This window comes from Oncorhynchus mykiss, chromosome 14 (assembly GCF_013265735.2).
Source record: "Oncorhynchus mykiss isolate Arlee chromosome 14, USDA_OmykA_1.1, whole genome shotgun sequence".
NCBI lineage: Eukaryota > Metazoa > Chordata > Actinopteri > Salmoniformes > Salmonidae > Oncorhynchus > Oncorhynchus mykiss.
In genome coordinates, this window is record NC_048578.1 from 30666066 (window position 1) to 30682247 (window position 16182).

The 16182-nt window shown below is 43.4% G+C and overlaps 1 protein-coding gene across 3 annotated transcripts in view; it reads left to right on the plus strand.

Moving 5' to 3' along the window:
• The window catches only part of LOC110487777 (transcription factor COE1-A), a 152000-nt gene that overhangs the window by 129063 nt on the left and 6755 nt on the right, over nt 1–16182 (plus strand). Inside the window, exons 15-16 of one of the 3 annotated variants that reach the window (XM_036943291.1) lie at nt 2387–2584; nt 2828–2887. In XM_036943291.1, the coding sequence (XP_036799186.1) occupies nt 2387–2584; nt 2828–2886 (257 nt within the window). In that variant the 3' untranslated portion in view covers nt 2887. The remainder of the gene's footprint in view (nt 1–2386; nt 2585–2827; nt 2888–16182) is intronic. The other 2 variants (XM_036943292.1, XM_036943293.1) reach the window with 2 other exon arrangements.

Below are 16182 nucleotides of genomic sequence, written 5' to 3' on the forward strand. Positions count from 1 at the left end.
TCATGTGTACTATATAGTCAGCCATGTGTACTATATAGGCTGTCATGTGTACTATATAGTCAGCCATGTGTACTATATAGGATGTCATGTGTACTATATAGTCAGCCATGTGTACTATATAGGCTGCCATGTGTACTATATAGTCAGCCATGTGTACTATATAGGCTGCCATGTGTACTATATAGTCAGCCATGTGTACTATATAGTCAGCCATGTGTACTATATAGTCAGCCATGTGTACTATATAGGCTGTCATGTGTACTATATAGTCAGCCATGTGTACTATATAGGATGTCATGTGTACTATATAGTCAGCCATGTGTACTATATAGGCTGCCATGTGTACTATATAGGCTGCCATTTGGACAGGCAGAGCTATAAAATGTAACTGAGGGTATTTTGTGTTTTGGGAACCTATGTCTTGTAATATACCCACACTGTTCCCATAACCTAAGGAAATGTTCTGGGAACCTTTATATAACTAAAAGCCTGTGACGTCAACATTCTGGCCACATCAAAGGAAGGTTTTGTGCACCGTGATACAAACATTAACTGAATGTGGCACAACTGGACAGTTTTAGTGTTTTGGGAACCTCTCTCTTGTCATATCCTCACAACGTTCCCATAACCTAAATAAACATTCTGGGAACCTTTAAAGAACAGATTAAATGTGTTCCAGGAACGTTCTTGCAACATCAGGTGAATGTTTTTTGTCCCCTAAAATAAACAGTGTCGAATCAACCACATAACTGTACAGTTTTTTTTGTGTTTTGGGAAGATATATTTTGTGATGTTCCCACCAGGCTGTTAGCACAACCTAATGAAACATTCTGGGAACCATTAAACAGCAGACGAAACAATACTTTTGCAACATCAGGCGAACGTTTGATAAAAACATTGTATAATCATCAGCTTGACTGGACAGTTTGGTATTATGAGAACATTTGCTTCAACATTTGCTTCAAGCCATAACTAGAATTTAACTAGAATCTTAGCTAATGTTCTGGGAATGTTCCCAGTCTACTGGCTTATCTGTGAGATCTACAACAGCTAAACTGAGTCCTGTTGTCTGTAAGATCTATAACAGCTAAACTGAGTCCTGTTGTCTGTAAGATCTATAACAGCTAAACTGAGTCCTGTTTTCTGTAATATCTATAACAGCTGAACTGAGTCATGTTGTCTGTAAGATCTATAACAGCTGAACCGAGTCCTGTTGTCTGTAATATCTATAACAGCTGAACTAAGTCCTGTTGTCTGTAAGATCTATAACAGCTGAACTAAGTCCTGTTGTCTGTAAGATCTATAACAGCTAAACTGAGTCATGTTGTCTGTAAGATCTATAACAGCTGAACTGAGTCATGTTGTCTGTAAGATCTATAACAGCTGAACCGAGTCCTGTTGTCTGTAAGATCTATAACAGCTGAACTGAGTCCTGTTGTCTGTAAGATCTATAACAGCTGAACCGAGTCCTGTTGTCTGTAAGATCTATAACAGCTGAACTAAGTCCTGTTGTCTGTAAGATCTATAACAGCTGAACTGAGTCATGTTGTCTATGATCTATAACAGCTGAACTGAGTCATGTTGTCTGTAATATCTATAACAGCTGAACTGAGTCCTGTTGTCTGTAAGACCTATAACAGCTGAACCGAGTCCTGTTGTCTGTAAGATCTATAACAGCTGAACTAAGTCCTGTTGTCTGTAAGATCTATAACAGCTGAACTGAGTCATGTTGTCTATGATCTATAACAGCTGAACTGAGTCATGTTGTCTGTAATATCTATAACAGCTGAACTGAGTCATGTTGTCTGTAAGATCTATAACAGCTGAACCGAGTCCTGTTGTCTGTAAGATCTATAACAGCTGAACTGAGTCCTGTTGTCTGTAAGACCTATAACAGCTGAACTGAGTCCTGTTGTCTGTAATATCTATAACAGCTGAACTGAGTCCTGTTGTCTGTAAGATCTATAACAGCTGAACTGAGTCCTGTTGTCTGTAAGACCTATAACAGCTGAACTGAGTCCTGTTGTCTGTAATATCTATAACAGCTGAACTGAGTCCTGTTGTCTGTAAGATCTATAACAGCTGAACTGAGTCCTGTTGTCATCTGTTGACCAGTCCCCTTCTGTTCCTCTCACCTCCCCTTCCTCTGTTCCCGTCCCTCTCTCTAATCCTGCCTCTATCCTCCTCGTTCCTCCTTTCTTTCCTGCCCTTCCCCTCAATCCTCTCCCTCCTCCCCGCCCCTTCTCTCTCTCCATGCCCCTTCTCTCTCTCCTACCTCTCCCTCTCTCTCTCCCCCCCTCTCTCTCTCCCCCTCTCTCCTACCTATCCCTCCTCTCTCACTCTCTCTCCTCCTCCCTCCTCCTCTCTATCTTTCTCTCTCCTCCAGTCGTTCCCTCCAGTCCCATCATGGCCTCCACCACCAATCTTCCCTCTAATTGCAGTAGTTCTTCAGGCATCTTCTCCTTCTCTCCGGCCAACATGGTCTCTGCTGCGGTCAAACAGAAGAGCGCCTTCGCCCCCGTCGTACGGCCGCAGACCTCCCCTCCACTCACCTGCACCAGCACTATTGCTAACGGACTGCAAGGTAAGCTAGCATGTTGGCTAGTTAACATGTGAGCGAGTCAGTAATTAGTCTATGGAAAGTTAGCCAATTAGTCTATGGCTTGTTGGTGAGTTAGCTGGAGTCAAGCCAACTCTATACCTCTCTTGATACCCCCTATCCCCTTTTATAATAATGCTGTGGTTTTCTTTACCCTTCTCTCCCAATTTCCCCTCTTCGTCTTCTTCTCCCCCCCTCTTTCTATCTCCCTCTCTTCCTCCCCTCCAGTAGATCAGTCTTTTGTGGACTCCCCCTCCAGCTCTCTTCAGGGTCTGGCCTTCTCCTGAAGTATGTTAGCTCTCTCTCTCTCTCTCTCTTCATGTAATCACCCATCAATCCTTCTCCTGAAGTATGTTAGCTCTCTCTCTCTCTCTCTCTCTCTCTCTCTCTCTCTTCATGTAATCACCCATCAATCCTTCTCCTGAAGTATGTTAGCTCTCTCTCTCTCTCTCTCTCTCTCTCTCCCTCTCTCTCTCTCTTCATGTAATCACCCATCAATCCTTCTCCTGAAGTATGTTAGCTCTCTCTCTCTCTCTCTCTCTTCATGTAATCACCCATCAATCCTTCTCCTGAAGTATGTTAGCTCTCTCTCTCTCTCTTCATGTAATCACCCATCAATCCTTCTCCTGAAGTATGTTAGCTCTCTCTCTCTCTCTCTCTTCATGTAATCACCCATCAATCCTTCTCCTGAAGTGTTAGCTCTCTCTCTCTCTCTTCATGTAATCACCCATCAATCCTTCTCCTGAAGTATGTTAGCTCTCTCTCTCTCTCTCTCTCTCTCTCTCTCTTCATGTAATCACCCATCAATCCTTCTCCTGAAGTATGTTAGCTCTCTCTCTCTTTCTCTCTTCATGTAATCACCCATCAACCCTTCTCCTGAAGTATGTTAGCTCTCTCTCTCTCTCTCTCTTCATGTAATCATCCATCAATCCTTCTCCTGAAGTATGTTAGCTCTCTCTCTCTCTCTCTTCATGTAATCACCCATCAATCCTTCTCCTGAAGTATGTTAGCTCGCTCTCTCTCTCTCTCTCTTCATGTAATCACCCATCAATCCTTCATTATATTGGTTCACTCCATCCACCATCACTCCCTCTCCACAGGGGTTTTTCTCATCTTTCCTTGTCCACAGGACTTCCCTTTCTCTGTATTTGTCTTCTTCTAGTCCAGTTGTTTCTCATATGATCAGATGAAGCCAGTGGTGTGTTGTGGCTAATACTAAGCTAGCTGAAAATAGCTTTAAGGTTTAGCCTTTCAGAGAGGCCCGTTGTGTTGACTTTGTGGGTCATACCAAAAAAAACGAAAATCCTTCAGGTTGGTGACAGCAGGGAAACAGTGAATCATGTGGGAACTACTGCTTTAGTTAGTCTACCATAATGTCTATCCACTGCTTTAGTCTGCCAGAAGGTCTATCCACTGCTTTAGTCTGCCATAAGGTCTATCCACTGCTTTAGTCTGCCATAAGGTCTATCCACTGCTTTAGTCTACCATAAGGTCTATCCACTGCTTTAGTCTACCATAATGTCTATCCACTGCTTTAGTCTACCATAAGGTCTATCCACTGCTTTAGTCTACCATAAGGTCTATCCACTGCTTTAGTCTACCATAAGGTCTATCCACTGCTTTAGTCTGCCATAAGGTCTATCCACTGCTTTAGTCTGCCATAATGTCTATCCACTGCTTTAGTCTACCATAAGGTCTATCCACTGCTTTAGTCTACCATAAGGTCTATCCACTGCTTTAGTCTACCATAAGGTCTATCCACTGCTTTAGTCCGCCATAAGGTCTATCCACTGCTTTAGTCTGCCATAAGGTCTATCCACTGCTTTAGTCTGCCATAAGGTCTATCCACTGCTTTAGTCTACCAGAAGGTCTATCCACTGCTTTAGTCTGCCATAAGGTCTATCCACTGCTTTAGTCTGCCATAAGGTCTATCCACTGCTTTAGTCTGCCATAAGGTCTATCCACTGCTTTAGTCTGCCATAAGGTCTATCCACTGCTTTAGTCTACCATAAGGTCTATCCACTGCTTTAGTCTACCATAATGTCTATCCACTGCTTTAGTCTACCATAAGGTGTATCCACTGCTTTAGTCTGCCATGAGGTCTATCCACTGCTTTAGTCTACCATAAGGTCTATCCACTGCTTTAGTCTGCCATAAGGTCTATCCACTGCTTTAGTCTGCCATAAGGTCTATCCACTGCTTTAGTCTGCCATAAGGTATATCCACTGCTTTAGTCTACCATAAGGTCTATCCACTGCTTTAGTCTGCCATAAGGTCTATCCACTGCTTTAGTCTGCCATAAGGTATATCCACTGCTTTAGTCTGCCATAAGGTATATCCACTGCTTTAGTCTGCCATAAGGTCTATCCACTGCTTTAGTCTGCCATAAGGTCTATCCACTGCTTTAGTCTGCCATAAGGTCTATCCACTGCTTTAGTCTGCCATAAGGTCTATCCACTGCTTTAGTCTGCCATAATGTCTATCCACTGCTTTAGTCTGCCATAAGGTCTATCCACTGCTTTAGTCTGCCATAAGGTCTATCCACTGCTTTAGTCTGCCATAATGTCTATCCACTGCTTTAGTCTGCCATAAGGTCTATCCACTGCTTTAGTCTGCCATAATGTCTATCCACTGCTTTAGTCTGCCATAAGGTCTATCCACTGCTTTAGTCTGCCATAATGTCTATCCACTGCTTTAGTCTGCCATAAGGTCTATCCACTGCTTTAGTCTGCCATAATGTCTATCCACTGCTTTAGTCTGCCATAAGGTCTATCCACTGCTTTAGTCTGCCATAAGGTCTATCCACTGCTTTAGTCTGCCATAAGGTCTATCCACTGCTTTAGTCTGCCATAATGTCTATCCACTGCTTTAGTCTGCCATAAGGTATATCCACTGCTTTAGTCTGCCATAAGGTCTATCCACTGCTTTAGTCTGCCATAAGGTCTATCCACTGCTTTAGTCTGCCATAAGGTCTATCCACTGCTTTAGTCTACCATAAGGTCTATCCACTGCTTTAGTCTACCATAAGGTCTATCCACTGCTTTAGTCTGCCATAAGGTCTATCCACTGCTTTAGTCTACCATAATGTCTATCCACTGCTTTAGTCTGCCATAAGGTCTATCCACTGCTTTAGTCTACCATAAGGTCTATCCACTGCTTTAGTCTACCATAAGGTCTATCCACTGCTTTAGTCTGCCATAAGGTCTATCCACTGCTTTAGTCTGCCATAAGGTCTATCCACTGCTTTAGTCTGCCATAAGGTCTATCCACTGCTTTAGTCTACCATAAGGTCTATCCACTGCTTTAGTCTGCCATAAGGTCTATCCACTGCTTTAGTCTACCATAAGGTCTATCCACTGCTTTAGTCTGCCATAAGGTCTATCCACTGCTTTAGTCTGCCATAATGTCTATCCACTGCTTTAGTCTGCCATAAGGTCTATCCACTGCTTTAGTCTGCCATAAGGTCTATCCACTGCTTTAGTCTGCCATAAGGTCTATCCACTGCTTTAGTCTGCCATAAGGTCTATCCACTGCTTTAGTCTGTCATAAGGTCTATCCACTGCTTTAGTCTGCCATAAGGTCTATCCACTGCTTTAGTCTGCCATAAGGTCTATCCACTGCTTTAGTCTGCCATAATGTCTATCCACTGCTTTAGTCTACCAGAAGGTCTATCCACTGCTTTAGTCTACCATAAGGTCTATCCACTGATTTAGTCTGCCATAAGGTCTATCCACTGCTTTAGTCTGCCATAAGGTCTATCCACTGCTTTAGTCTGCCATAAGGTATATCCACTGCTTTAGTCTGCCATAAGGTCTATCCACTGATTTAGTCTGCCATAAGGTCTATCCACTGCTTTAGTCTGCCACAAGGTCTATCCACTGCTTTAGTCTACCATAAGGTCTATCCACTGCTTTAGTCTACCATAAGGTCTATCCACTGCTTTAGTCTACCATAATGTCTATCCACTGCTTTAGTCTGCCATAAGGTCTATCCACTGCTTTAGTCTGCCATAATGTCTATCCACTGCTTTAGTCTGCCATAAGGTCTATCCACTGCTTTAGTCTGCCATAAGGTCTATCCACTGCTTTAGTCTGCCATAAGGTCTATCCACTGCTTTAGTCTGCCATAAGGTCTATCCACTGCTTTAGTCTGCCATAATGTCTATCCACTGCTTTAGTAGGCCATAAGGTATATGCACTGCTTTAGTCTACCATAAGGTCTATCCACTGCTTTAGTCTACCATAATGTCTATCCACTGCTTTAGTCTGCCATAATGTCTATCCACTGCTTTAGTCTGCCATAAGGTATATCCACTGCTTTAGTCTACCATAAGGTCTATCCACTGCTTTAGTCTACCATAATGTCTATCCACTGCTTTAGTCTGCCATAAGGTCTATCCACTGCTTTAGTCTACCATAAGGTCTATCCACTGCTTTAGTCTGCCATAAGGTCTATCCACTGCTTTAGTCTACCATAAGGTCTATCCACTGCTTTAGTCTACCATAAGGTCTATCCACTGCTTTAGTCTACCATAAGGTCTATCCACTGCTTTAGTCTACCATAACGTCTATCCACTGCTTTAGTCTACCATAAGGTCTATCCACTGCTTTAGTCTACCATAAGGTCTATCCACTGCTTTAGTCTACCATAAGGTCTATCCACTGCTTTAGTCTGCCATAAGGTCTATCCACTGCTTTAGTCTGCCATAAGGTCTATCCACTGCTTTAGTCTACCATAATGTCTATCCACTGCTTTAGTCTGCAATAAGGTCTATCCACTGCTTTAGTCTGCCATAAGGTCTATCCACTGCTTTAGTCTGCCATAAGGTCTATCCACTGCTTTAGTCTGCCATAAGGTCTATCCACTGCTTTAGTCTGCCATAAGGTCTATCCACTGCTTTAGTCTGCCATAAGGTCTATCCACTGCTTTAGTCTACCATAAGGTCTATCCACTGCTTTAGTCTGCCATAAGGTCTATCCACTGCTTTAGTCTACCATAAGGTCTATCCACTGCTTTAGTCTACCATAATGTCTATCCACTGCTTTAGTCTGCCATAATGTCTATCCACTGCTTTAGTCTACCATAAGGTCTATCCACTGCTTTAGTCTACCATAAGGTCTATCCACTGCTTTAGTCCGCCATAAGGTATATCCACTGCTTTAGTCTGCCATAAGGTCTATCCACTGCTTTAGTCTGCCATAAGGTCTATCCACTGCTTTAGTCTGCCATAAGGTCTATCCACTGCTTTAGTCTGCCATAAGGTCTATCCACTGCTTTAGTCTGCCATAAGGTCTATCCACTGCTTTAGTCTGCCATAAGGTCTATCCACTGCTTTAGTCTGCCATAAGGTCTATCCACTGCTTTAGTCTACCATAAGGTCTATCCACTGCTTTAGTCTGCCATAATGTCTATCCACTGCTTTAGTCTACCAGAAGGTCTATCCACTGCTTTAGTCTGCCATAAGGTCTATCCACTGCTTTAGTCTGCCATAATGTCTATCCACTGCTTTAGTCTACCATAAGGTCTATCCACTGCTTTAGTCTGCCATAAGGTCTATCCACTGCTTTAGTCTGCCATAAGGTCTATCCACTGCTTTAGTCTGCCATAAGGTCTATCCACTGCTTTAGTCTGCCATAAGGTCTATCCACTGCTTTAGTCTGCCATAAGGTCTATCCACTGCTTTAGTCTGCCATAATGTCTATCCACTGCTTTAGTCTACCAGAAGGTCTATCCACTGCTTTAGTCTGCCATAAGGTCTATCCACTGCTTTAGTCTGCCATAAGGTCTATCCACTGCTTTAGTCTGCCATAATGTCTATCCACTGCTTTAGTCTGCCATAAGGTCTATCCACTGCTTTAGTCTACCATAAGCTCTATCCACTGCTTTAGTCTGCCATAAGGTCTATCCACTGCTTTAGTCTGCCATAAGGTCTATCCACTGCTTTAGTCTGCCATAAGGTCTATCCACTGCTTTAGTCTACCATAAGGTCTATCCACTGCTTTAGTCTGCCATAAGGTCTATCCACTGCTTTAGTCTACCATAAGGTCTATCCACTGCTTTAGTCTGCCATAAGGTCTATCCACTGCTTTAGTCTGCCATAAGGTCTATCCACTGCTTTAGTCTGCCATAAGGTCTATCCACTGCTTTAGTCTACCATAAGGTCTATCCACTGCTTTAGTCTGCCATAAGGTCTATCCACTGCTTTAGTCTGCCATAAGGTCTATCCACTGCTTTAGTCTACCATAAGGTCCATACAGATTGATAGAGGTGCTCTCTCTCCTTTCTCCTCTCTTCTCTCTCTTCCTCTCTCCTTTCGCCTCTCTTCTCTCTCTTCTCTCCCTCTCTCTTCTCTTCCTCTCTTCCTCTCTCCTTTCTCCTCTCTTCTCTTCCTCTCTACATGTTGATGACAGCTAACCACAGCTACCTGTCCATCAGTGTGCTGCTCAGACACACAGACACACAGAATCACACACACACAGCTCCTTCTTTAATCCCACAGAGCTGGAGACATTTAGGACATAAGCAGAGCATTAATGGAGAGGTTGATTAAGGTAGGGTTTGAGAGGGAGAATAAGGGAAGTTAAGGAGAGAGGTTGATTAAGGTAGGGTTTGAGAGGGAGAATAAGGGAAGTTAAGGAGAGAGGTTGATTAAGGTAGGGTTTGAGAGGGAGAATAATGGAAGTAAGGAGAGAGGTTGATTAAGGTAGGGTTTGAGAGGGAGAATAAGGGAAGTTAAGGAGAGAGGTTGATTAAGGTAGGGTTTGAGAGGGAGAATAGGGGAAGTTAAGGAGAGAGGTTAATTAAGGTAGGGTTTGAGAGGGAGAATAAGGGAAGTAGGAGAGAGGTTGATTAAGGTAGGGTTTGAGAGGGAGAATAAGGGAAGTTAAGGAGAGAGGTTGATTAAGGTAGGGTTTGAGAGGGAGAATAAGGGGGAGGTTGATTAAGGTAGGGTTTGAGAGGGAGAATAAGGGAAGTAAGGAGTTAGGTTGATTAAGGTAGGGTTTGAGAGGGAGAATAAGGGAAGTAAGGAGAGAGGTTGATTAAGGTAGGGTTTGAGAGGGAGAATAAGGGAAGTTAAGGAGAGAGGTTGATTAAGGTAGGGTTTGAGAGGGAGAATAATGGAAGTAAGGAGAGAGGTTGATTAAGGTAGGGTTTGAGAGGGAGGACAAGGGAAGTTAAGGGGAGAGGTTGATTAAGGTAGGGTTTGAGAGGGAGAATAAGGGAAGTTAAGGGGAGAGGTTGATTAAGGTAGGGTTTGAGAGGGAGAATAAGGGAAGTAAGGAGAGAGGTTGATTAAGGTAGGGTTTGAGAGGGAGAATAAGGCAAGTTAAGGGAAGAGGTTGATTAAGGTAGGGTTTCAGAGGGAGAATAAGTGAACTAAGGAGAGAGGTTGATTAAGGTAGGGTTTGAGAGGGAGAATAAGGCAAGTTAAGGGAAGAGGTTGATTAAGGTAGTGTTTGAGAGGGAGAATAAGGGGGAGGTTGATTAAGGTAGGGTTTGAGAGGGAGAATAAGGGAAGTTAAGGAGAGAGGTTGATTAAGGTAGGGTTTGAGAGGGAGAATAAGGGTAGTAAGGAGAGAGGTTGATTAAGGTAGGGTTTGAGAGGGAGAATAAGGGAACTAAGGAGAGAGGTTGATTAAGGTAGGGTTTGAGAGGGAGAATAAGGGAAGTTAAGGGGAGAGGTTGATTAAGGTAGGGTTTGAGAGGGAGAATAAGGGGGAGGTTGATTAAGGTAGGGTTTGAGAGGGAGAATAGGGGAAGTTAAGGAGAGAGGTTGATTAAGGTAGGGTTTGAGAGGGAAAATAAGGGAAGTTAAGGAGAGAGGTTGATTAAGGTAGTGTTTGAGAGGGAGAATAAGGGGGAGGTTGATTAAGGTAGGGTTTGAGAGGGAGAATAAGGGAAGTTAAGGAGAGAGGTTGATTAAGGTAGGGTTTGAGAGGGAGAATAAGGGAAGTAAGGAGAGAGGTTGATTAAGGTAGGGTTTGAGAGGGAGAATAAGGGAAGTTAAGGAGAGAGGTTGATTAAGGTAGGGTTTGAGAGGGAGAATAAGGGGGAGGTTGATTAAGGTAGGGTTTGAGAGGGAGAATAAGGGAAGTTAATGAGGGAGGTTGATTAAGGTAGGGTTTGAGAGGGAGAATAAGGGGGAGGTTGATTAAGGTAGGGTTTGAGAGGGAGAATAAGGGAAGTTAATGAGGGAGGTTGATTAAGGTAGGGTTTGAGAGGGAAAATAATGGAAGTTAAGGAGAGAGGTTGATTAAGGTAGTGTTTGAGAGGGAGAATAAGGGAAGTTAAGGAGAGAGGTTGATTAAGGTAGGGTTTGAGAGGGAGAATAAGGGAACTAAGGAGAGAGGTTGATTAAGGTAGGGTTTGAGAGGGAGAATAAGTGAAGTTAAGGGGAGAGGTTGATTAAGGTAGGGTTTGAGAGGGAGAATAAGTGAACTAAGGAGAGAGGTTGATTAAGGTAGGGTTTGAGAGGGAGAATAAGGCAAGTTAAGGGAAGAGGTTGATTAAGGTAGTGTTTGAGAGGGAGAATAAGGGGGAGGTTGATTAAGGTAGGGTTTGAGAGGGAGAATAAGGGAAGTTAAGGAGAGAGGTTGATTAAGGTAGGGTTTGAGAGGGAGAATAAGGGAAGTTAAGGAGAGAGCTTGATTAAGGTAGGGTTTGAGAGGGAGAATAAGGGAACTAAGGAGAGAGGTTGATTAAGGTAGGGTTGAGAGGGAAAATAAGGGAAGTTAAGGAGAGAGGTTGATTAAGGTAGTGTTTGAGAGGGAGAATAAGGGGGAGGTTGATTAAGGTAGGGTTTGAGAGGGAGAATAAGGGAAGTAAGGAGAGAGGTTGATTAAGGTAGGGTTTGAGAGGGAGAATAAGGGAAGTTAAGGAGAGAGGTTGATTAAGGTAGGGTTTGAGAGGGAGAATAATGGAAGTAAGGAGAGAGGTTGATTAAGGTAGGGTTTGAGAGGGAGGACAAGGGAAGTTAAGGGGAGAGGTTGATTAAGGTAGGGTTTGAGAGGGAGAATAAGGGAAGTTAAGGGGAGAGGTTGATTAAGGTAGGGTTTGAGAGGGAGAATAAGGGAAGTAAGGAGAGAGGTTGATTAAGGTAGGGTTTGAGAGGGAGAATAAGGCAAGTTAAGGGAAGAGGTTGATTAAGGTAGGGTTTCAGAGGGAGAATAAGTGAACTAAGGAGAGAGGTTGATTAAGGTAGGGTTTGAGAGGGAGAATAAGGCAAGTTAAGGGAAGAGGTTGATTAAGGTAGTGTTTGAGAGGGAGAATAAGGGGGAGGTTGATTAAGGTAGGGTTTGAGAGGGAGAATAAGGGAAGTTAAGGAGAGAGGTTGATTAAGGTAGGGTTTGAGAGGGAGAATAAGGGAAGTTAAGGAGAGAGCTTGATTAAGGTAGGGTTTGAGAGGGAGAATAAGGGAACTAAGGAGAGAGGTTGATTAAGGTAGGGTTGAGAGGGAAAATAAGGGAAGTTAAGGAGAGAGGTTGATTAAGGTAGTGTTTGAGAGGGAGAATAAGGGGGAGGTTGATTAAGGTAGGGTTTGAGAGGGAGAATAAGGGAAGTTAAGGAGAGAGGTTGATTAAGGTAGGGTTTGAGAGGGAGAATAAGGGAAGTAAGGAGAGAGGTTGATTAAGGTAGGGTTTGAGAGGGAGAATAAGGGAAGTTAAGGGGAGAGGTTGATTAAGGTAGGGTTTGAGAGGGAGAATAAGGGGGAGGTTGATTAAGGTAGGGTTTGAGAGGGAGAATAAGGGAAGTTAAGCAGGGAGGTTGATTAAGGTAGGGTTTGAGAGGGAAAATAAGGGAAGTTAAGGAGAGAGGTTGATTAAGGTAGTGTTTGAGAGGGAGAATAAGGGAAGTTAAGGAGAGAGGTTGATTAAGGTAGGGTTTGAGAGGGAGAATAAGGGAAGTTAAGGGGAGAGGTTGATTAAGGTAGGGTTTGAGAGGGAGAATAAGGGGGAGGTTGATTAAGGTAGGGTTTGAGATGGAAAATAAGGGAAGTTAAGGAGAGAGGTTGATTAAGGTAGTGTTTGAGAGGGAGAATAAGGGAAGTTAAGGAGAGAGGTTGATTAAGGTAGGGTTTGAGAGGGAGAATAAGGGAACTAAGGAGAGAGGTTGATTAAGGTAGGGTTTGAGAGGGAGAATAAGGGAAGTAAGGAGAGAGGTTGATTAAGGTAGGGTTTGAGAGGGAGAATAAGGGAACTAAGGAGAGAGGTTGATTAAGGTAGGGTTTGAGAGGGAGAATAAGGGAAGTTAAGGGGAGAGGTTGATTAAGGTAGGGTTTGAGAGGTAGAATAAAGGGGAGGTTGATTAAGGTAGGGTTTGAGAGGGAGAATAGGGGAAGTTAAGGAGAGAGGTTGATTAAGGTAGGGTTTGAGAGGGAAAATAAGGGAAGTTAAGGAGAGAGGTTGATTAAGGTAGGGTTTGAGAGGGAGAATAAGGGGGAGGTTGATTAAGGTAGGGTTTGAGATGGAAAATAAGGGAAGTTAAGGAGAGAGGTTGATTAAGGTAGTGTTTGAGAGGGAGAATAAGGGAAGTTAAGGAGAGAGGTTGATTAAGGTAGGGTTTGAGAGGGAGAATAAGGGTAGTAAGGAGAGAGGTTGATTAAGGTAGGGTTTGAGAGGGAGAATAAGGGAACTAAGGAGAGAGGTTGATTAAGGTAGGGTTTGAGAGGGAGAATAAGGGAAGTTAAGGGGAGAGGTTGATTAAGGTAGGGTTTGAGAGGGAGAATAAGGGGGAGGTTGATTAAGGTAGGGTTTGAGAGGGAGAATAGGGGAAGTTAAGGAGAGAGGTTGATTAAGGTAGGGTTTGAGAGGGAAAATAAGGGAAGTTAAGGAGAGAGGTTGATTAAGGTAGTGTTTGAGAGGGAGAATAAGGGGGAGGTTGATTAAGGTAGGGTTTGAGAGGGAGAATAAGGGAAGTTAAGGAGAGAGGTTGATTAAGGTAGGGTTTGAGAGGGAGAATAAGGGAAGTAAGGAGAGAGGTTGATTAAGGTAGGGTTTGAGAGGGAGAATAAGGGAAGTTAAGGGGAGAGGTTGATTAAGGTAGGGTTTGAGAGGGAGAATAAGGGGGAGGTTGATTAAGGTAGGGTTTGAGAGGGAGAATAAGGGAAGTTAATGAGGGAGGTTGATTAAGGTAGGGTTTGAGAGGGAGAATAAGGGGGAGGTTGATTAAGGTAGGGTTTGAGAGGGAGAATAAGGGAAGTTAATGAGGGAGGTTGATTAAGGTAGGGTTTGAGAGGGAAAATAATGGAAGTTAAGGAGAGAGGTTGATTAAGGTAGTGTTTGAGAGGGAGAATAAGGGAAGTTAAGGAGAGAGGTTGATTAAGGTAGGGTTTGAGAGGGAGAATAAGGGAACTAAGGAGAGAGGTTGATTAAGGTAGGGTTTGAGAGGGAGAATAAGTGAAGTTAAGGGGAGAGGTTGATTAAGGTAGGGTTTGAGAGGGAGAATAAGGGGGAGGTTGATTAAGGTAGGGTTTGAGAGGGAGAATAGGGGAAGTTAAGGAGAGAGGTTGATTAAGGTAGGGTTTGAGAGGGAAAATAAGGGAAGATTAAGGAGAGAGGTTGATTAAGGTAGTGTTTGAGAGGGAGAATAAGGGGGAGGTTGATTAAGGTAGGGTTTGAGAGGGAGAATAAGGGAAGTAAGGAGAGAGGTTGATTAAGGTAGGGTTTGAGAGGGAGAATAAGGGAAGTAAGGAGAGAGGTTGATTAAGGTAGGGTTTGAGAGGGAGAATAAGGGAAGTTAAGGAGAGAGGTTGATTAAGGTAGGGTTTGAGAGGGAGAATAAGGGAAGTAAGGAGAGAGGTTGATTAAGGTAGGGTTTGAGAGGGAGAATAAGGGAAGTTAAGGGGAGAGGTTGATTAAGGTAGGGTTTGAGAGGGAGAATAAGGGAAGCTAAGGAGGGAGGTTGATTAAGGTAGGGTTTGAGAGGGAAAATAAGGGAAGTTAAGGAGAGAGGTTGATTAAGGTAGTGTTTGAGAGGGAGAATAAGGGAAGTTAAGGAGAGAGCTTGATTAAGGTAGGGTTTGAGAGGGAGAATAAGGGAACTAAGGAGAGAGGTTGATTAAGGTAGGGTTTGAGAGGGAGAATACGGGAAGTAAGGAGAGAGGTTGATTAAGGTAGGGTTTGAGAGGGAGAATAAGGGAACTAAGGAGAGAGGTTGATTAAGGTAGGGTTTGAGAGGGAGGATAAGGCAAGTTAAGGGAAGAGGTTGATTAAGGTAGGATTTGAGACGGAGAATAAGGGGGAGGTTGATTAAGGTAGGGTTTGAGAGGGAGAATAGGGGAAGTTAAGGAGAGAGGTTGATTAAGGTAGGGTTTGAGAGGGAAAATAAGGGAAGTTAAGGAGAGAGGTTGATTAAGGTAGTGTTTGAGAGGGAGAATAAGGGGGAGGTTGATTAAGGTAGGGTTTGAGAGGGAGAATAGGGGAAGTTAAGGAGAGAGGTTGATTAAGGTAGGGTTTGAGAGGGAAAATAAGGGAAGTTAAGGAGAGAGGTTGATTAAGGTAGTGTTTGAGAGGGAGAATAAGGGGGAGGTTGATTAAGGTAGGGTTTGAGAGGGAGAATAAGGGGGAGGTTGATTAAAGTAGGGTTTGAGAGGGAGAATAAGGGAAGTTAAGGAGGGAGGTTGATTAAGGTAGGGTTTGAGAGGGAAAATAAGGGAAGTTAAGGAGAGAGGTTGATTAAGGTAGTGTTTGAGGGGGAGAATAAGGGAAGTTAAGGAGAGAGGTTGATTAAGGTAGGGTTTGAGAGGGAGAATGAGGGAACTAAGGAGAGAGGTTGATTAAGGTAGGGTTTGAGAGGGAGAATAAGGGAAGTAAGGAGAGAGGTTGATTAAGGTAGGGTTTAAGAGGGAGAATAAGGGGGAGGTTGATTAAGGTAGGGTTTGAGAGGGAGAATAAGGGAAGTTAAGGAGAGAGGTTGATTAAGGTAGGGTTTGAGAGGGAGAATAAGGGAAGTTAAGGGGAGAGGTTGATTAAGGTAGGGTTTGAGAGGGAGAATAAGGGAAGTTAAGGGGAGAGGTTGATTAAGGTAGGGTTTGAGAGGGAGAATAAGGGGGAGGTTGATGAAGGTAGGGTTTGAGAGGGAGAATAAGGGAAGTTAATGAGGGAGGTTGATTAAGGTAGGGTTTGAGAGGGAAAATAAGGGAAGTTAAGGAGAGAGGTTGATTAAGGTAGTGTTTGAGAGGGAGAATAAGGGAAGTTAAGGAGAGAGTTGATTAAGGTAGGGTTTGAGAGGGAGAATAAGGGAAGTTAAGGAGAGAGGTTGATTAAGGTAGTGTTTGAGAGGGAGAATAAGGGGGAGGTTGATTAAGGTAGGGTTTGAGAGGGAGAATAGGGGAAGTTAAGGAGAGAGGTTGATTAAGGTAGGGTTTGAGAGGGAAAATAAGGGAAGTTAAGGAGAGAGGTTGATTAAGGTAGTGTTTGAGAGGGAGAATAAGGGGGAGGTTGATTAAGGTAGGGTTTGAGAGGGAGAATAGGGGAAGTTAAGGAGAGAGGTTGATTAAGGTAGGGTTTGAGAGGGAAAATAAGGGAAGTTAAGGAGAGAGGTTGATTAAGGTAGTGTTTGAGAGGGAGAATAAGGGGGAGGTT